General features: G+C 43.2%; 1 protein-coding gene across 3 annotated transcripts in view; it reads left to right on the top strand.

Moving 5' to 3' along the window:
- Positions 1-20,636, top strand: part of CAPN3 (calpain 3) — a 190,710-nt gene that overhangs the window by 98,377 nt on the left and 71,697 nt on the right. For 2 of the 3 annotated variants that reach the window (XM_073554179.1, XM_073554177.1), the window contains one exon: positions 9,445-9,481. In XM_073554179.1, the coding sequence (XP_073410280.1) occupies positions 9,445-9,481 (37 nt within the window). Of the gene's footprint in view, positions 1-9,444; positions 9,482-10,503; positions 10,509-20,636 lie in introns of all 3 variants that reach the window. The other variant, XM_073554178.1, reaches the window with a different exon arrangement.

Genomic DNA, 20,636 nt, shown 5'->3' with positions numbered 1-20,636 from the left:
TTATTTTTAGCCAGAGGGGTAGCATCAATCCCCCTCAAAGGGATAGGCGTCTGCAGAGGTGTCAACGGAAATCCACAACGTTTAGCAAAATCCAAGTCCATTAGGTTTAGCGCTGCTCCCGAATCCACAAAAGCCTTGGCGGAAAATGTGGACAGGGAACAGATCAGAGTAATCGCCAAAAGAAACTTAGGCTGAACCCCACCAACAGAAAACGTGTGTGCAAAGCGTTTCTCACGTTTAGGACAAACAGAAATAACATGTGAGGCATCTCCACAGAAAAAACACAGCTTATTACGCCTTCTGAATTCCTGACGTTGCGCCTTAGACAAAACTCTATCACATTGCACATTGCATAGGTTCAGACGTCTGTTCAACCGGTGGCAACACCTCTCGTGTAATCCTGCGTTCACGTAAACGCCGATCAACCTGAATGGCTAAAGACATAGAATCGTCCAGACCAGAGGGAACGGGAAATCCCACCATAGTATCTTTTACGGCTTCTGACAAACCCTTCCGAAAGAGAGCAGCCAAGGCACTATCATTCCAGGTAGTAAGGACCGCCCACTTTCAGAACTTTTGACAGTACAACTCTGCAGATTCTCGACCCTGGTTCAATGCTAACAGGGTCTTTTCAGCCTGATCAATAGCATTAGGTTCGTCGTACAGCAACCCCAAGGCTTGAAAAAATGCGTTCACATTAGTCAGAATAGGGTCATCTGGATTCAAAGAAAACGCCCAATCCTGGGGATTGCCGCGCAGCAAAGAGATGACAATTTTAACCTGCTGCGCGGGGCTCCCTGACGAGTTAGGCTTCAAAGCAAAAAATAATTTACAATTATTATTGAAACTCAAAAATTTAGATCGATCCCCAAAAAATACATCAGGTGTGGGGATCTTTGGTTCAACAGCATGTGAACGAGCAAGATAGGCAGAAATTCCTCGCACTTCAGCAGCGAGCTGCTCCACACGATCAGACACTTGCTTTATCTCCATTGAGAGAAAAAAAAAATTCCCCCTACGGCCTCAGAGATATAGAGGAAAGAATATACACACACCTTTTTTTTTTTTTTTTTTTTTTTTTAAACACAATTCTTTCCTGCTATTGAGTACCCCAGGATCTCCGGTTCGGCAGGTTATTCTGTTATGATTGAGTCACCGTAGGAGGCAAAAACAGAAATGCTAGCTAGTCCTGAAAACCAGAGAAGTTGGCAACTATCAGATTGCAGACCCCTGAACCTATCAACACAACTAGCAGTAGCCGTGGGGGGTTCCTACGATGACCTAGACCCCTCGATCACAGCCGGAGAGATACATAGGCCTAAAGAAGGAAAGGGGAAATCTAACTGCCCCAGAGCAGACCCCAAAGCAATAGGCAGCCCCCCACGTATAATGACGGTGAAGCAAGATGAAAACACTTACACAGACAGAAAGACAGGCTGAGCAAAGACGGGGCCCAAAAACTACCTAGATAGGAACGGATAGGAAGGCTGCTGTCTGCAATCTGCCAAAACCCTATCAGAGACAAAAGCCAACAAGCTGATAAAAAAAAGGCCCTGAAGCAACTAAGCTTCAAAAGCTAATTCAGCACTCAGGTACTTTCAGAAGACAGAGCTCTAGGAACACTGCACACTCCAGCAAGGAGTGGCAGAATCCAAAAAGCAAGAAAAACAAAAACAAATCTTAGATGCAAAAAGGCAAAACAGAAAACTTAGCTTTAGGAGAGCAGGAATCAGACTGGTGTCCAAGAGTCCACAGAGAAATCACCCGCAGGGCAGAAAGGGCGTAGGCTGCCTTAAATCCAGTCAGTGACTCCACTCAGCCAATCGTCTTCATTAGTCCCAGGTGCCTGATAATCAGGCTCACTACCTTCCTTCACTAGAATAGGGAGTTCACCAGGCCTCAGTGACGAAGGGGAAAATGAACTCACAACACCTCTGGTTGAGGTGCAGTACCTCTGTGGTGACTGAACTCTCCGGGGTGCCACACTATTCTATTTCCGTAGCTCCAATATACTCCAATAAAGACGCATGGTAGTACCAAAAAGACTGTAAGGGGTTCCTCATTCTCCCAATAGGCCAGAACCCCAAAAGAGTCACTTACCCCTTACAGTTTTTTAAGCTCATGGGAATGGTTCAGACTGACAATACAGCCCTCAAATCAGAAAAGGCTGTGCATTAATGCTATATATCAAATACTGTACCCTGAATATCACATTTGTGGTGTCCCTGAAGGCAGGGTCAGACAAGGACTGAAATTGAGCCGGCACTTAGAAGCATGCAGACAAATTCACTTGCTTTCTGGTCAATGTGAAATATGTTTGTGTGCTTCTGGCTGATTGAAATGTACATCACATTTACAAAAGAAAAACTGAACTGTCATCTGTAGGTAAAACCGGAGTGACACCATGTGGAATCTGAATGGGTTGCACTACAGGTCAATAATATGGATCCATAAAAGCTGATGTGTTAAGATACGGCATATTTGTCAACTTTTGAAAACTGCCTTCAGGAACATTGAGTAATGTATCTAATTTTCCTTTTCATAGACTACACCCTCTCACATGCTTGTTCACTGTCATAAAAGGAACCATAACTGATATTGACACACAAACCTTTTTTTTTTCTTTTAAAGGTAGTGGCTGTTATCTGCAGTCCTATGTAACACCACAGATAACACATAATGGTATTTCTCTGAATACAGATAATACCATTAAACTGTTACTAAACAAAACCTAGCGTACAAAGATCAATATTACCAATAATACCGCATTAAAGAGTCCAAATACCATCATACTATTAGCGCTACTATTCTGATAATCGACAAAAACCACTGTACCAGAGGTATAACTAGGGGTTTAGCTCAGGGGGCGAAACATCTGAGTGGGCCCCTAACCGGTAACCCTGATTACAACTATAGTGGCAGACCCTCATAGTGGGAACCTCAGCAGATGACCATGTTATTACTAAAAATAAATCTCTATATAAAAAACACTGATATTACCGCTGTATGGTGACCATATAGTGATAGATATCAGTCCTGTAGATCATATAGGAGATTACAGTACAGTTACAGATAGTGACTTACAGATGACGTTCATTCTGCTGCAGTTGTTCATTTTCCTGACTTTTTCCATCTGCCCCAGACCGACATGACAGCTTTTGCCAGCCAGGACTCATCTTCAGAGATTGCAACACACAGACCCATTTTACTTCTCACATTTCCAGCACTGTCCCCATCTATTCCCAACCTGCACATCCTCATCCTGCCAATACCCCAATACTGAGACACTGCTGCTGTATGTGTCCCTACTATTGCACCTGCTGTGTGGTACAATAACAGCGCTCCTCTTACTGCCCCACATAATAATACCTGTGTCTCCTACATAGTAATAATGCCTCCTAGATGGTAAAATTTCCCCTAAAAATATTAATGCCCTGTGCAAGTACTCTAGCAAACAGTGTCCACATTTAGTCCCTAGAAAGTAATAATGCTCCTTTGCACCTTTGATGGTCACAGTACTCTGAGTGCCGCTAAAACAATAATGCTTCTTAAGTCCCCTTTACATTGTATGATGGATCCACAGCTCCAATATTCAATGTATATTGCCCCCACAGCTCCAATACACACAGTATGATGGACCCACAGCTTCTCTATACACAGTAGGATGGGCTCACAGCTTCACTATACACAGTATGATGGATACATAGCTCCGCTATGCACAGCATAAGTGGCCCACAGCTGCCCTGTACATAGTATGATGGGCCCACAGCTTCCCCAAAACACAATATAATGTCCCCCAAAGTAGTCATCACACTGTATAATGACCCCCACAGTAACACCCAAGCTATATAATGCCCCCCACACTGTATAATGGCTCCCACAGGAGCCCCAATACTATATAATGACCCTCATATTTTATATTAGCCTCCATAGCACACTGTACGATGGCCCCTAAACTGTATGATGGCCCTCACATTAGCTCTCACACTGTATAATGGCCCCTGAGTAGTGTAGTCCCCACACTGTATAATGGCCCTCTCATTAGCTCCCACACTGTATAATGACCCCGACAGTAGTCCCCACACTGTATAATGACTTCCATAATAGCTCCCATGCTCTATAATAGCTCCCACAATTTAAAGACACCACACCATATGAGGCCCCTTACAATAGTCCCCACAATATGAGGGTCCCCCATACTTTATGAGGCCCCCAAAATTACACTACAAGTTTTAATAAAAATAAAAAAACATCAAGTACTCCACCTAATCCAGGGTCCTGACGAGTACACCGGCAAAGCATTGGTGAACCAATGCAATATCATCGTGCTGGTGCACGCACAGGACATTAGAGTCCCGACTCCGCGTAATGACATCAATGTTTCAGGACTCTAAAGTTTTGTGTGTGTGCCGGCATCTCGGCCAGTGTATCACCCCGCTGTTCTGTAAACTGCAGTCTTAAAGTGACATATGGTATACAAAATGGAGAGCAGTAGTGCAGGAAGATCATGTCTCTCTGCATTACCGCAGAGCTTAACTATATCTACGTACTCCTTATGCTGATAGCTAGGAATGGTGGTAGCTGTGGGTGGGCCCCTGGATACCGTACAATCTGCCACCTAGTACCTATGCTACTGGTGTTCCTGTAAGCAATAATGGTTCTTAAGAGCTCACTTTACATTTAATAATCAGTATACTGTGCCTGAGGTGCCTGAGTATGCTTCCAACCCGTAATAGAAAATATAAGTAGAACTTCGCATTCAAGAAGTATGCCACAAGAAAGACATTACATTCACATTTGACTAATTGGATTATAAATAAAATTAAATTTTTGTTGCGTACCTCTCGAGTGAGGAGTTCTACTTATGTTAACATTTAATAATGTACCTTGAGTCCCCCCCCATGTACAGTAATACTGAGTTTAAGAACTTTTCGTTCAAAACGCGTACAGTGTCTCCTCAACCTTCCCTCCGGTTTTCCGGTCGGGTTCATGCATTTTTGTATTTTGCATACCTGTTTTATGGATATTTAAATAAAATGTTTTGGATTTTACCCTTTTGAGCTGGACCATCCTTTCCGTATTTTTTCTACTGCCTGATAGAGCTGTGGCCCGTGCTTGAAAGCAACATGGAAGTATAAAGGGTGAGCTGAACACTTTTTTTTTTCTTGCACAGTAATAATGTCCCCAGTATCGCTGATGTGAGCAGGCGGTCATGTGATCACACATGCCCTTGCTGTCATGTGTCGACTAAACTCTTTTGGCTTCTCTCAACTCTCTTCTATTGAAAGACGCCAAATTTATCTAGTCGGCAAATAGGAAACGTGGTCGCATAGATTGAATGCAGACTTTTATCCCAAGCCTGGACAACCTCTTTAAAGGGAACCTGTCCGCTGATACATGCTGCTCAAACCAAAAGCAGTATGTATCAGCACTGGCTATATGGTATGTTTGTCTCTGTAAAGTTGCGGCGTTTCAGAGGAAAACGCACTTTTAATAGCTGCTGGGGACTGTGCACAAGCTCAGTCAAATAAAGGATCAGGCATTTTGCTGCACTCTCCCTGAGTGCTGCCTTCTGCCTACTGACAGAAGTGGTGGTGGCTCGGCCTCTGCCAGTTTTAATCATAGCAGGGTCCTAGCTACCCATATAATTGTAGGCTTCAGCCTAGGAGAGGATTTATATTAGATAGGTTCCCAGGAAGGAGAATCTCCTTATCACGGCTGCTGGGTTTACAGGAATTGGCCAATTTATGTGCTAATTATTCTCAGTTTTTTTTAATTTTCTAGAACAGTAATGCAACTCAAATTTCATAAATTTCATGTTGTCATGCCATAGCGCTATGGAGTGCTACTTTGTTTGTAATATATGGAGATGGCTACTCTTAGTTTGCCGCTGTACACACCTGTTTTCTGTTTGGAAGTGACAGTCAGTCTTTTGTTATTTGTACACATGGTAAGAGTGGCACTTTTGCACCTTCACATAGTAATAATGCTTTTCCCCCCTTTTCCTCCCACCACGCACCTTCACATAATAACAATGCCTCCACAAAGTAATAGTTCACCCATTTGTTCTCCCAGGTGGTAAACGCCCCCATTTGTGCCCCATGCCACCTTTGCGCTAATTAATAAAGTATCTTAAAGCTTCATCTTTGGCAGGGATGTGGAGTCTGATTCAGTAGGACATTCTGGCAGAGCTATATTGATTTGTTTGAAAAATCTTGGAAAAAGAAAAAACAAACTGTGTGTTTATCACTTGTATTCAGGGCCGGCGTCAGCACCCAGGCAAGTGCCGGGGCCTTGAGCAGGCAGGGGGCCCCAATCACCGTCGGGGTCACCGGTGCATTATGGGCGCCCGCGAGTGGGCCCCCCTCCCCACTTGCTCAGAGCCCCGGCACTTGCATACTTACTTCTCCCCACTCCACCGCTGAGGCGTCTTCCGCAACCTCTGACTATGATATTTCAGGTCTGCCTGAGCTGTCACAGTGCAGAAGACGGCGACGCTGAGGAGTCCAGAGCAGAGCAGCGACCGCAAAAAGAGGTGACTATTTATTTTATTTTTTTAGGTTTGGATCAATAAATTGGGACTATCATATGGGGCCAATCATACACTGGAGCAACATATATGGGGCCCAACGTACACTGGAGCATAATTTATGGGGCCCATTATTTATGGAGCACTATATGGACCCAACATAGAACTGGAGCATCATACAGTCATATGTTAAAGTTTGGGCACCCCTATTAATGTTAACCTTTTTTCTTTATAACAATTTTGGTTTTTGCAACAGCTATTTCAGTTTCATATATCTAATAACTGATGGACTCAGTTATATTTCTGGATTCAAATGAGGTTTATTGTACGAACAGAAAATGTGCAATCTGCATTTTAACAAAATTTGACCGGTGCAAAAGTATGGGCACCCTTATCATTTTCTTGATTTGAACACTCCTAACTTTTACTGACTTCCTGAAGCACTAAATTGGTTTTGTAACCTCATTGAGCTTTGACCTTCATAGCCAGGTGTATCAAATCATGAGAAAAGGTATTTAAGGTGGCCACTTGCAAGTAGTTCTCTTATGAAGAGTGGCATCATGGGCTCCTCAAAACAACTCTCAAATGATCTGAAAACAAAGATTATTCAACATAGCTTTTCAGGGGAAGGATACAAAAAGTTGTCTCAGAGATTTAACCTGTCAGTTTCCACTGTGAGGAACATAGTAAGGAAATGGAAGAACACAGGTACAGTTCTTGTTAAGCCCAGAAGTGGCAGGCCAAGAAAAATATCAGAAAGGCAGAGAAGAAGAATGGTGAAAACAGTCAAGGACAATCCACAGACCACCTCCAAAGACCTGCAGCATCATCTTGCTGCAGATGGTGTCACTGTGCATCGGTCAACAATACAGCGCACTTTGCACAAGGAGAAGCTGTATGGGAGAGTGATGCGAAAGAAGCCGTTTCTGCAAGCACGTCACAAACAGAGTCGCCTGAGGTATGCAAAAGCACATTTGGACAAGCCAGTTACATTTTGGAAGAAGGTCCTGTGGACTGATGAAACAAAGATTGAGTTGTTTGGTCATACAAAAAGGCGTTATGAATGGAGGCTAAAAAACACAGCATTCCAAGAAAAACACTTGCTACCCACAGTAACATTTGGTGGAGTTCCATCATGCTTTGGGGCTGTGTGGCCAATGCCGGCACCGGGAATCTTGTTAAAGTTGAGGGTCGCATGGATTCAACTCAGTATCAGCAGATTCTTGACAATAATGTGCAAGAATCAGTGACGAAGTTGAAGTTACGCAGGGGATGGATATTTCAGCAAGACAATGATCCAAAACACCGCTCCAAATCTACTCAGGCATTCATGCAGAGGAACAATTACAATGTTCTGGAATGGCCATCCCAGTCCCCAGACCTGAATATCATTGAACATCTGTGGGATGATTTGAAGCGGGCTGTCCATGCTCGGCGACCATCAAACTTAACTGAACTGGAATTGTTTTGTAAATAGGAATGGTCACAAATACCTTCATCCAGGATCCAGGAACTCATTAATAGCTACAGGAAGCGAATAGAGGCTGTTATTTTTGCAAAAGGAGGATCTACGAAATATTTATGTCACTTTTATGTTGAGGTGCCCATACTTTTGCACCGGTCAAATTTTGTTTAAATGCAGATTGCACATTTTCTGTTAGTACAATAAACCTCATTTGAATCCAGAAATATAACTGAGTCCATCAGTTATTAGATATATGAAACTGAAATAGCTGTTGCAAAAACCAAAATTATTATAAAGAAAAAAGGTTAACATTAATAGGGGTGCCCAAACTTTAACATATGACTGTATATGGGGCACATTATATATGGAGCATTATATGTGGCTCATCATACACTGGAGAATTATGTGGGACTCATTATACTATATGGAGCAATACATGGGGCTCATTATACTGTATGGGGCCCATTCTATATTGTATGGAGCATTATATGGGGCCCATTATTTATGGAGCAATATATGGGGCCCATCGTATATTGGAGCATTATATGGAGCCCATTCTGTATGGAGCATTGTTTGGGGCTCATCATATACTGTATGGAACATTATATGGAACCCATTATGTATGGAGCAATATATGGTGCTCATTATACTGTATGGAGCTCATTATACTGTATGGAGCAATATATGGGGCTCATTATTCTGTATGGAGCAATATATGGGGCTGATTGTTCTGTATGGAGCACTATGTACTACCCATAATACTGCATGGAGCAATATAAGGGGCTCATAACCATGAGTAAGGCTCCAGGGAACTGAAACGCCTAGGTCTCAGTCACATTGGGACTGCCATGCACTTTTAATTCATTTTTCCACAATAAATTTTGATTTTATCGTATCCATCTGCTGCTCTGCTGGACTTTCATTCCTCTGTTTTGCCTCATTATTCTGTATGGAGCACTATGTGGTACCTATAATACTGTATGGAGGACTGTACTGTCCTGTTTCTGACCTATTGTAGAATTTGCAATAGATATCACTCATGTAATGTAAGAAGTAAGTGAAATCTTTGGCATTGTACTACACCTATATTTCTTTACTGTATCTGTGCATCATGAATTGTTGTATGTGTTAAAGGGCCCACTGCCTCTCTTTCGCCCGGCCGGGCCCATGAAAACCTGGAGCCAGTCCTGCTTGTATTGACCCTCCATTACGAGTTATACCAGTATAGCATTTCTCAGAATTCCCCTTTACCATCCTATCCCCTTTCCTTCTGTAAGCAATTTTTTTTCCAAAGCAGGATGGAATGGCCAAGATCTAAAGGGGAAGGCATGGCACATTCTCATAGCCAACAATATGACCTTTAAAAAAAATCTGAGATTTAAAAAGTTGATATTAAACATAATGTCACTTTTTGCTTTCTATTGTATAATCATTTCTTTTTCTTTTTCAGAGAAGTTGAAAACAAAATTGAAGCTGATCGACCCAGTGTAAGTATTAAGTATTTTACAGTCGATAACTGTGTTATTTATATACTAACACATGGTAAAGTAATAAATTGTAACTAAAGCTTTTTTTTTTAACAATCCCTTACTCATGTCATGTGGTTTGGTCCAGGAACCTAAAATATAAGCAGATAGTTGATGGGATCCCCACATTGGAAAGCTGTTATATGTCTACTATGAACATGAAGGAAAAATTGCTCTAACATATCAAGAAAAAGTATTTTTATCTCCTTAAAGGGAATTTGTCAGCAAGTTTTGCTATGTATTCTGAGAGCAGAATGACATATGGGCAGAGACCCTAATTCCAGTGATGTCTCTTACTGTGCTTGCCTGCTGTCATTTTGATACAATCACTGTTTTCTTTGCTGCACATCTAATAGTGCTCAGAATACTAGACCATGTATAACCCTGCCCACATCATTGATTGGCAGCTTTCTGTGTACATCGTACATTGACAGCAAACTGCTAATCAGTAGGGAGTGAAAGCATGGTTGTATTAGGAGGCACGAGACACCTAGTCATGAAGTAATCTCCTGTTAAAAAAACACTGATTTTATTAAGAAAGCAACACACAGGCTAGTAATTGACACATCGCTGAAATAATAATAATAATGATTTTTATTTTTCTAGTGCCAACATATTCCGCAGTACTTTCCAATTGAGAAGTTTGGATTATTGAAGATTTTAGTTTTAAATCATTAGTAGAATGGCGGACACTGGTAGGGTGGTAGACTAAGATGAGGGAGGAGATGTAGGGGGGTGCTGAACCACAGAGGGCTTTGTGGGTGGAAGTGATAAGTTTATAGTGAACTCTGTATCGGATGGGTAACCAGTGCAATGACTGGTACAGGGTAGAAGTATCGGTGTAGTGGTTGGAAAGGCTGCTGCATGCATGACGGATTGAAGAGGGGACAGTTTGGCAAGTTTAGTAAGAGGGAAACAGTAGTAGAGAGTTGCAATAGTCCAGCCGAGAATGAATAAGAGCTAGAGTAAGAGTTTTTGCTGAGTCAAAGTTAAGAAAAGGTTGAATTCTATAGATGTTTTTGATGTGTAGGTGACATTAGTGGGCGAATGATTGGATGTTGGGAGTGAAGGAAAGATCTGAATCAAATATGACACCAAGACATTGGGCATGTTGCTGTGGGGTAATGGTGGAACCACAAATGGAAATGGCTAAATCAGGCATATGTATGTTAGTGGAGGGAGGAAACACAGGTGTACAGTTTTTGACAGATCTCTGTCACTACATACTACTGCTCTGAGATTACATGACAAAACCTGCTGAGTTGCTAAAAGGAATCTATCACAGGACTATAACCATTATGTTATGTTCCCCATGTCATAGGGACTATTAATGCTGCTTTAACTTAGAAAGTTGTCACACTTAAGTGAATTAAAATAAGTTAACACTGGAAAAAATATTGACTGATCTTTAGATAGGTGTGAGATTACACTGTTATGTGCCGTGATATTGTGGTAATGGCCCGGATTGGGGGGTGGTCCACTGCTTACCGCGACCAGACGACACTGACACGAGACGGAGGCAGATTTTGGTTGCAACAGGTCCGAGTTTATTGGCCGTCCTCCTGACGACCGTAGCCATACACCGCAGCTCCTTTACAGCTCTCCGTATTCAGGCCCGGGTACCTTCACCTTCCTTCTGTCATAGTGACGTTCCTCGCGGATCTTTCGCTGGGGCTGCCCTAGGCCTATCTACCGCCAGGGCTTCAGCAGTCCGAGGTCGTCGTCCAATCGGTACCCCCGGGGCCTCGTCTGTCCTGCGGTTCTTTGTGTCAGGGCCACCCCCTGACTGTCTCTTCCTGTCAGTCCCCTGACTGAGCTCTCCACTGTTGTCAGTCCCCCGTACTGAGTCTTATCCTCCTGAGCTCCTCCCGGGACTAGCCTAGCCTGGAACCCTGTCCTGTCCTATTTATCCCCTTCCTCTGGAATTTCCCTCCTGGGTTCCTATCTCCCCGCCCCCCATGACTAAGTGGTTTCTAAAGCCCTAAGCTGCTGTCAAGTCCTGAACTACACTCCCCCCTGCCATCTTGTGGTCAAATCTAGGTACTGTACTCCCTTTCCATCTTCCCAAGCTGTTTCCCTTCTGTCATTACAAACATCCGTCTACAGTGCACAAACCGTCCCTTCTCCCTTCAGTCAAGTCCGTCTGTCAAGTCACCTTCCCCACACTATCCCAGGGCTGTGTTATCTGCATTTATTTACCTATGCCTACATCTGTATATACAGTACTCTGTGTATTCTATTGAATGTATATACAACAGTCTCTGCCTTATAAATGATGTGTAAACAGCAATCTCAGTGTCTACTATGTGATGTGTAAACAGCAGTCTCGGTGTCCCCTATGTGATGTATATACAGTAGTCTCAGTGTCTCCTATGTGATGTGTATACAACAGTCTGCGTCTCCTATGTGATGTATATACAGTAGTATTGGTGTCTCCTATGTGATCTAAACAGCAGAGTTTCAGTGTGTCAATAAATACTAGGGTAGAGAAGCACACAACAGTAAAAAAAAAAAAAATTGGGACTACAGCCTTCAAAAGTATTGTAAATTAGGGGTATGCACAAATAGGACCCTCAAACAGACAATGATAATACAGAGGGGTCGATAAATTTGGTCATAAAGTAGGAAACCCTATTGAAAAGCCTAAGCATAAGAAGTTATTAGAATAAGTTTATATATAAACTGAAATGATCTGAAAGTAAGGAAACAACAGAAGCTGAGTAAGTAGATGGAGGTAAGAAATATATCACTTTGCTTATCTACAAACGTCTTCTGTGTTTGGAGGAATGGTAAGGTATGGCTAAGAACAAAAGCGGATGGTAATTAAATACTAAAAATCTTATGATAAGGTAATGTGCATCTGGCATAACAAGGTGGAGGTGCCTCATCATGGGCAAGACACCATAAGCTATAAATGGTGGGTGTACAGTGTAATCCAGGCTGGCACAGTAAGAATTCCAAGCAACGTGAGAAAGGGGATACAGATCTAAATGTAGTAGCCTACTAGTGATGCAGCTTTCTGAGTAAATAGCTATAGAGAACGGGTAAGGGTGGCTAGTTGTAGACGGTGTTTAATGTAAGAGTAGGTGCGTTCTAATGATCCAGATTGCTGTATCTATGAGTGTCAAGAACAGGGCGGGGAAAAATGTTTAGGCAGACTTGGTATGCAGGTCTTTATAGGCAGGTAAAGGACTCAAATAGGAGTAATAATATATTACAAAAAGATGAGTAGGACATGTATTTGGAGGAGCTACACTTTTCCCAATGATAAAATCTCTGCACTGATCACTGATAAAATCAATGAATATAAGGGGGTGAGATTCATGTAGGTGAAGCTACCAGAAGCTTCCAGACACATGACATTATCATATGGGCAGTCCAGAATTGTTTAAAGGAATAGTAATCTTAGTGCATGTAAACTTTTGACTTTGCAGTAAGTAGTAAAAATGTCTTAAAACATTCTCTCTCATTATTTTGATATTTGGCAAATATTAACAATTATGGTAATGCTAAGTGACCTAAAACGGGAAAGTTTTAGACTGCGGCGACCCCCAGCAACCCCCCCCCCCCAACAAAAACCCTCTCTCCCTCCCCCTGAAAACCCATCTAAATAACTGGACAAATACAAACAATTGATGGGTGAGGTTGGTTACAGCTTTAATTTTTTTCCATAGAAATGTATGTAACAACAATAAAAGGAAGCACTTCACTTCACAAAAGACCAGCAGCCATATGCCCTGCAAATCTACAGGCAAGATATCCTACATAGCCGCAACATTCCGGTGCTTCCTTCATTGAAAACAGCTGTTGTGACTTTAATCCTGGAATGAAACAAGAAATAAATTAACCATAACAAAGCGGAGGGAGGACGGGACAAGCGCCTACGGAACCCAAAAAGGGAAGAGGGGGATCCAGGCTGCTACCTCATTTAAAATGAGGACATGGTTGCACTCAATTGCATTAAGGCATGTCAATGTGAAATACATGACGTGTGAATAGCATAATGGCTTTTGAAATTTAGGAAAAACACATAAGATTCTTAGCACAAAAGTTGGCCAAAAAATGTGAGCCCATCCACCAAGATCAGGGTAATCTCATGGATCGAATGGGTCCCTGACCTAACTGCCTAATGTGTACACTTACCTCTGGCTAATGACTTTGTAAATCCTGTATTTATATGAAGGTCGGATTGTGATTGGATGCAATTAAAACCACAGCTTGGTGAAGGGCGGAGTGCTCAGTCAGAAAGCTAGCATACAAATAACTGAAAACTGATGTCACATCAAGAACTAGTCTGAACAAGTGCACACCAAAAACAGCTTACATATCAAAATGAGGAAATTGTTGGACTCGGTTACATTAAGGCATGTTTTTAGGTGACCAAATACTTATTTTCCACCATAATTTGCAAAATAAATCTTGCCAAATCAGACAAGATGATTTTCTGGATTTTTTTTCTCATTTTGACTCTCATAGTTGTGACCTACCTATGATCTTTTTAAGTGGGAGAACTTGCACAATTGCTGGCTGACTAAATACTTTTTTCCCCCACTGTATACGTATAATCAGGGCCGGTTTTAGGCAAAGTGGGGCCCTGGGCAAAAGTTTAAAATAGGGCCCCAAATGCTCATATATTGCACATCACACAGAAGCATTTTGGTTGTATTTACATGCACTGAGTTCAGGCTGCTAAACGACCGTGATGGACAATATTGAAGTGCTTCGACGCTTGTTTCCTGGCCTCTTTCCACCGGTTGAGTAATCATGATGGGGACAGAACAATCACTAATAGATCAATCTGTCCCCACACAGTATCATGTTATCAGGCGCATATCTGCAGTTTTCACTGGGTGATGTGCTGCTGAGAACAATGATTCTTTTTCTGGCATAAACAAGCTAGTAACTCTATGAATAAGCAGCATTTTACTTGCTTAGTATAATACACCCCATAGTCTTCCATATAGTATAATGCACCCCACCGTCCTCCATATAGTATAATGCACATGCCATAGTCCTCCATATAATTTAATGTGCCTCATAGTCCTCCATATAGTATAATACACTCCTCACAGTCATCCATATATTAAAAAACACTCCTCAGTCCTCCATATAGTATAATACACTCCTCATAGTTCTCCAAATAGTATAATACATGCATCATAGTTCACCATATAGTATAATGCACCCCATAGTCCTTCAAGTAGTACAGTTCACTTCTCATAGTATAATGTATTCCCCATAATCCTTGATACAGTATAATGCAGGTCCCATATACTACATATAGTAAAATGCACTGCCCATAGTCCAATAGAGTATAAATGCAGCCCCCCTGAGAGTATAATGCAGCCACCCCGCAGAATATAATGTAGCTCCCTCATAGAGTATAGTGCATACCCTCCATATAATATGATGTAGCTCCCTCACATAGTATAATGCAGCCCCATAATATAATATAATATAATGTAGCCCCCTCATAAGGTATAATGCAACTCCCCCATAAAATGTAATGCAGCACCCCTCATATAGTATAAAGCTGCCTCCCCACATAATATATTGTAGCCCCTCATAGTGTATGATGCAGGCCCCCATAGAATATAATGTAGACCCCTCAGAGAATGTAATACAGCCCCACAGTCCAGTACTCACTGATACAGTGCCTTGCGAAAGTATTCGGCTCCCTGGAACTTTTCAACCTTTTCCCACATAACATGTTTCAAACATAAAGATACCAAATGTAAATTTTTGGTGAAGAATCAACAAGTGGAACGAAAATTATTGCTTATTTTAAATTTTTGTGGAAAGTCAAAAACTGAAAAGTGGGACGTGCAATATTATTCGGCCTGTTGTGAGTTCATTTTCCCCTCCGTCACTGAGGCCTGGTGAACTCCCTATTCTAGTGAAGGAAGGTAGTGAGCCTGATTATCAGGCACCTGGGACTAATGAAGACGATTGGCTGAGTGGAGTCACTGACTGGATTTAAGGCAGCCTACGCCCTTTCTGCCCTGCGGGTGATTTCTCTGTGGACTCTTGGACACCAGTCTGATTCCTGCTCTCCTAAAGCTAAGTTTTCTGTTTTGCCTTTTGCATCCAAGATTTGTTTTTGTTTTTCTTGCTTTTTGGATTCTGCCACTCCCTGCTGGAGTGTGCAGTTTTCCGTGAGCTCTGTCTTCTGAAAGTACCTGAGTGCTGATTTAGTTTTTGAAGCTTAGTTGCTTCAGGGCCATTTTTATACCAGCTTGTTGGCTCTTGTCTCTGATAGGGTTTTGGCAGATTGCAGACAGCAGCCTTCCTATCCGTTCCTATCTAGGTAGTTTTTGGGCCCCGTCTTTGCTCAGCCTGTCTTTCTGTCTGTGTAAGTGTTTTCATCTTGCTTCACCATCATTATATGTGGGGGGCTGCCTATTGCTTTGGGTCTGCTCTGGGGCAGTTAGATTTCCCCTTTCCTTCTTTAGGCCTATGTATCTCTCCGGCTGTGATCGAGGGGTCTAGGTCATCGTAGGAACCCCCCACGGCTACTGCTAGTTGTGTTGATAGGTTCAGGGGTCTGCAATCTGATAGTTGCCAACTTCTCTGGTTTTCAGGACTTAGCTAGCATTTCTGTTTTTGCCTCCTACGGTGACTCAATCATAACAGAATCACCCGCCGAACCGCAGATCCTGGGGTACTCAATAGCAGGAAAGAATTGTGTTTAAAAAAAAAAAAAAAGGGTGTGTGTATATTCTTTCCTCTATATCTCTGAGGCCGTAGGGGGAATTTTTTTTCTCTCAATGGAGATAAAGCAAGTGTCTGATCGTGTGGAGCAGCTCGCTGCTGAAGTGCGAGGAATTTCCGTCTATCTTGCTCGTTCACATGCTGTTGAACCAAAGATCCCCACACCTGATGTATTTTTTGGGGATCGATCTAAATTTTTGAGTTTCAAAAATAATTGTAAATTATTTTTTGCTTTGAAGCCTAACTCGTCAGGGAGCCCCGCGCAGCAGGTTAAAATTGTCATCTCTTTGCTGCGCGGCAATCCCCAGGATTGGGCATTTTCTTTGAAACCAGATGACCCTATTCTGACTAATGTGAACGCATTTTTTCAAGCCTTGGGGTTGCTGTACGACGAACCTAATGCTATTGATCAGGCTGAAAAGACCCTGTTAGCATTGAACCAGGGTCAAGAATCTGCAGAGTTGTACTGTCAAAAGTTCCAAAAGTGGGCGGTCCTTACTACCTGGAATGATAGTGCCTTGGCTGCTCTCTTTCGGAAGGGTTTGTCAGAAGCCGTAAAAGATACTATGGTGGGATTTCCTGTTCCCTCTGGTCTGGACGATTCTATGTCTTTAGCCATTCAGGTTGATCGGCGTTTACGTGAACGCAGGATTACACGAGAGGTGTTGCCACCGGTTGAACAGACGTCTGAACCTATGCAATGTGCAATGTGATAGAGTTTTGTCTAAGGCGCAACGTCAGGAATTCAGAAGGCGTAATAAGCTGTGTTTTTTCTGTGGAGATGCCTCACATGTTATTTCTGTTTGTCCTAAACGTGAGAAACGCTTTGCACACACGTTTTCTGTTGGTGGGGTTCAGCCTAAGTTTCTTTTGGCGATTACTCTGATCTGTTCCCTGTCCACATTTTCCGCCAAGGCTTTTGTGGATTCGGGAGCAGCGCTAAACCTAATGGACTTGGATTTTGCTAAACGTTGTGGATTTCCGTTGACACCTCTGCAGACGCCTATCCCTTTGAGGGGGATTGATGCTACCCCTCTGGCTAAAAATAAACCTCAGTTTTGGACCCAGTTGGTCATGTGGGTCGCCCCAGACCACCAAGAAAATTGCAGATTTTTGGTGTTGCATGGTCTGCATGATGCCGTTGTTCTGGGGTTTCCCTGGTTGCAGATTCATAATCCAGTTTTGGATTGGAAGTCTGTGTCTGTGGTGAGTTGGGGTTGCCGGTGTACCTTTAGTGAGGCTCCGTTTTTTTCCACCTCTCCTCAGTCGCATGAGGTTCCTGACTATTTGGCGGACTACTATGATGTATTTAGTGAGAATTAGTCTGCGTCCTTGCCTCCTCATAGGAGTTATGACTGTGCAATTGAACTAAACCCGGGGTGTAAATTTCCTAAGGGTCGGCTCTTCAATTTATCTGTACCCGAGCACGAGGCTATGCGGTCCTATATTAAAGAGGCATTGGAGAAGGGTCATATTAGATCATCCTCTTCACCCTTAGGTGCCGGGTTTTTTTTTGTGGCCAAGAAGGATGGTTCTTTAAGGCCTTGTATTGATTATCGTGCCCTCAATAAAATTACTATTAAATATCAGTATCCGTTACCCCTGATTTTGGATCTATTCTCTAGAGTCAGAGGTGCTTGCTGGTTTACCAAGCTTGACCTCAGGGGGGCGTATAATCTTATCCGCATTAAGCAGGGGGATGAATGGAAGATGGCGTTTAATACTCCGGAGGGACATTTTGAGTACCTGGTGATGCCTTTTGGGCTCACTAATGCCCCTTCTGTCTTCCAGTGCTTCATGAACGATATTTTCCGAGACTTTGTCGATAAATTTTTGATTATCTATCTGGATGATATTTTGATCTTCTCCAAGGATTGGGATTCTCATGTGTAACATATTCGGACTGTGTTCCAGATCTTGAGAGAGAATTCTCTGTATGTCAAAGGATCAAAATGCCTTTTTGGAGTACAGAGAATTTCTTTTTTGGGATTTATTTTGTCTCCGTCAACTATTGAAATGGACCCGGCCAAGGTAAAGGCCATTTATGATTGGGTTCAGCCCACTTCTTTGAAGGCCCTCCAGAAGTTTTTGGGTTTTGCTAATTTTTATCGGAAATTTATTGCAAAATTTTCTAGTATTGCCAAACCATTGACTGACCTGACCAGGAAGGGTGCGGATGTGTTGAATTGGTCTCCGGAGGCGGTTGCTTCCTTTCAGGAGCTGAAGCGTAGATTTACCTCCGCCCCGGTTCTGCGGCAACCTGATGTCTCACTCCCGTTCCAGGTAGAGGTGGATGCTTCTGAGATTGGTGCAGGAGCGGTGTTGTCCCAAAAGGATCCGGTAACATCTAAAATGAATCCCTGTGCTTTCTTTTCCCGTAAGTTCTCTTCATCTGAACGTAACTATATATGTTGGGAATTGGGAACTGTTGGCCATGAAATGGGCATTTGAGGAGTGGAGACATTGGTTGGAGGGAGCCAAACATCAAGTTGTGGTCCTCACTGACCACAAAAATTTGATTTACCTAGAGTCGGCTAAACGCTTGAACCCTATACAGGCTAGGTGGGCCTTGTTTTTTACACGTTTTGATTTTGTGGTCTCTTTCCTTCCTGGAACTAAGAATGTCAAGGCAGACGCCCTCTCTAGGAGTTTCTTTGCTGATTCTCCTGTGGTGACCAAGCCTGCCACCATCTTAGGCGAAGGGGTAGTTCTTTCTGCCATCTCGCCCGATTTGAGACTTGCTCTGCAAGAGTTCCAGGAGGACAAACCTGAGCGTTGCCCCAGTGGAAAGTTGTATGTTCCTGACCAGTGGAAGAAGAGAGTGATGTCTGAAGTTCATTGCTCTGCATTGGCTGGTCATCCAGGTATTTTTGGTACTAGAGATCTGGTGAGTCGCTCTTTTTGGTGGCCCACCTTGTCTCATGATGTCAGGAATTTTGTGCAGTCCTGTGGGACTTGCTCCCGGTCTAAATCTTGTTCTCGCTCTAGTGGGTTGTTGATGCCTTTGCCGGTCCCCAGGAGGCCATGGACCCATATTTCAATGGATTTCATCTCTGATATGCCGGTCTCTCAAAGAATGACTGTTATTTGGGTGATTTGTAATAGGTTCTCTAAGATGGTTCATCTTGTACCACTCCCTAAGTTGCCATCTTCCTCTGAGTTGGTGCCTCTGTTTTTGCAACAGGTGGTTCGCTTGCACGGGATTCCTGAGAACATTGTATCTGACAGAGGAGTTCAATTTGTGTCTAAATTTTGGAGGACGTTCTGTTCCAAGTTGGGAATTCAGTTGTCCTTCTCCTCTGCTTTTCACCCTCAGACCAATGGGCAGACAGAGAGAACAAACCAGACCTTGGAGTCGTATTTGAGATGTTTTATTTCCGCTGATCAGGATGATTGGGTTTCATTTTTGCCCTTGGCCGAATTTGCTTTAAATAATAGAGCTAGTTCTGCCACTTTAATGTCACCTTTTTTTTGTAACTTTGGTTTTCACCCTCGATTTTCTTCAGGGCAGGTGGAGCCTTCTGCCTGCCCAGGTGTTGACACTGTGGTGGAGAGAATGCACCAGATCTGGGACCAAGTGGTGGATAAGTTATCTCTCTCCCAGGAAAAGGCCCAGCGGTTGTCATGGTATGCCTAGGTTACTTTAGGCAAAAACCCCGGGACCCCTGCGATGTCCCTCAGACTAGGGGAACCCTGTCTGTCCCTCTACCCAGGGTTTACACTGAAGGTGTGCCTGCCTGAGCCTCCACCCTGTCCCTGTCTCCTGTCCAGCCCTAAGCTGAACCCACCACCCTCCACCCAGTGAGGGGACCAGACACCAGACCCCACAAATACGTATGGACAGGGGTAAAAGAAACACCACACAGTTAATACACAAGGGAATACAATAATGTGCAAGGGCAACCAAATATATATATAACAGATTGGAGAAAGAACCACTGAGGGATATACTGCACCAGATATCAGACGCTCCAACACCACCACTGCTGACCGGTATTGCTAGCACTAGGCTAAAGCTATAGTCGGCGACGCCCATAGTCAGGACGAACTATTTAAAGACCAAGGGCGTGGCCCAGCCCTCAGCCAGCATGACAACCTGGTTAACCCTATCCCGACTGGAACAGAATACCCAACAGGGTATTACCGCTGTCTGCCGGACACCCTGGTGTGAACAGTGTCCGACATGACAGTACCCCGCCTTCTACGAGGGACCCCCGGAACCTCACCATGTCGAGGACCTGGCTTGTCCGGATGGCGACGATGGAACATAGTAACCAGTCGATCAGCATGAATGTCAGAGGCCGGCACCCATGTCCTCTCCTCAGGACCATAGCCACGCCAGTGGACCAGGTACTGTAGAGTGCGACGCACAACCCTAGAGTCCACCACTTTGGACACCTCAAAT

Source organism: Dendrobates tinctorius, unplaced genomic scaffold, assembly GCF_039654945.1.
Source record: "Dendrobates tinctorius isolate UK_male_01 unplaced genomic scaffold, ASM3965494v1 ptg000208l, whole genome shotgun sequence".
NCBI lineage: Eukaryota > Metazoa > Chordata > Amphibia > Anura > Dendrobatidae > Dendrobates > Dendrobates tinctorius.
This window is presented reverse-complemented; position numbering and strand designations above follow the sequence as displayed.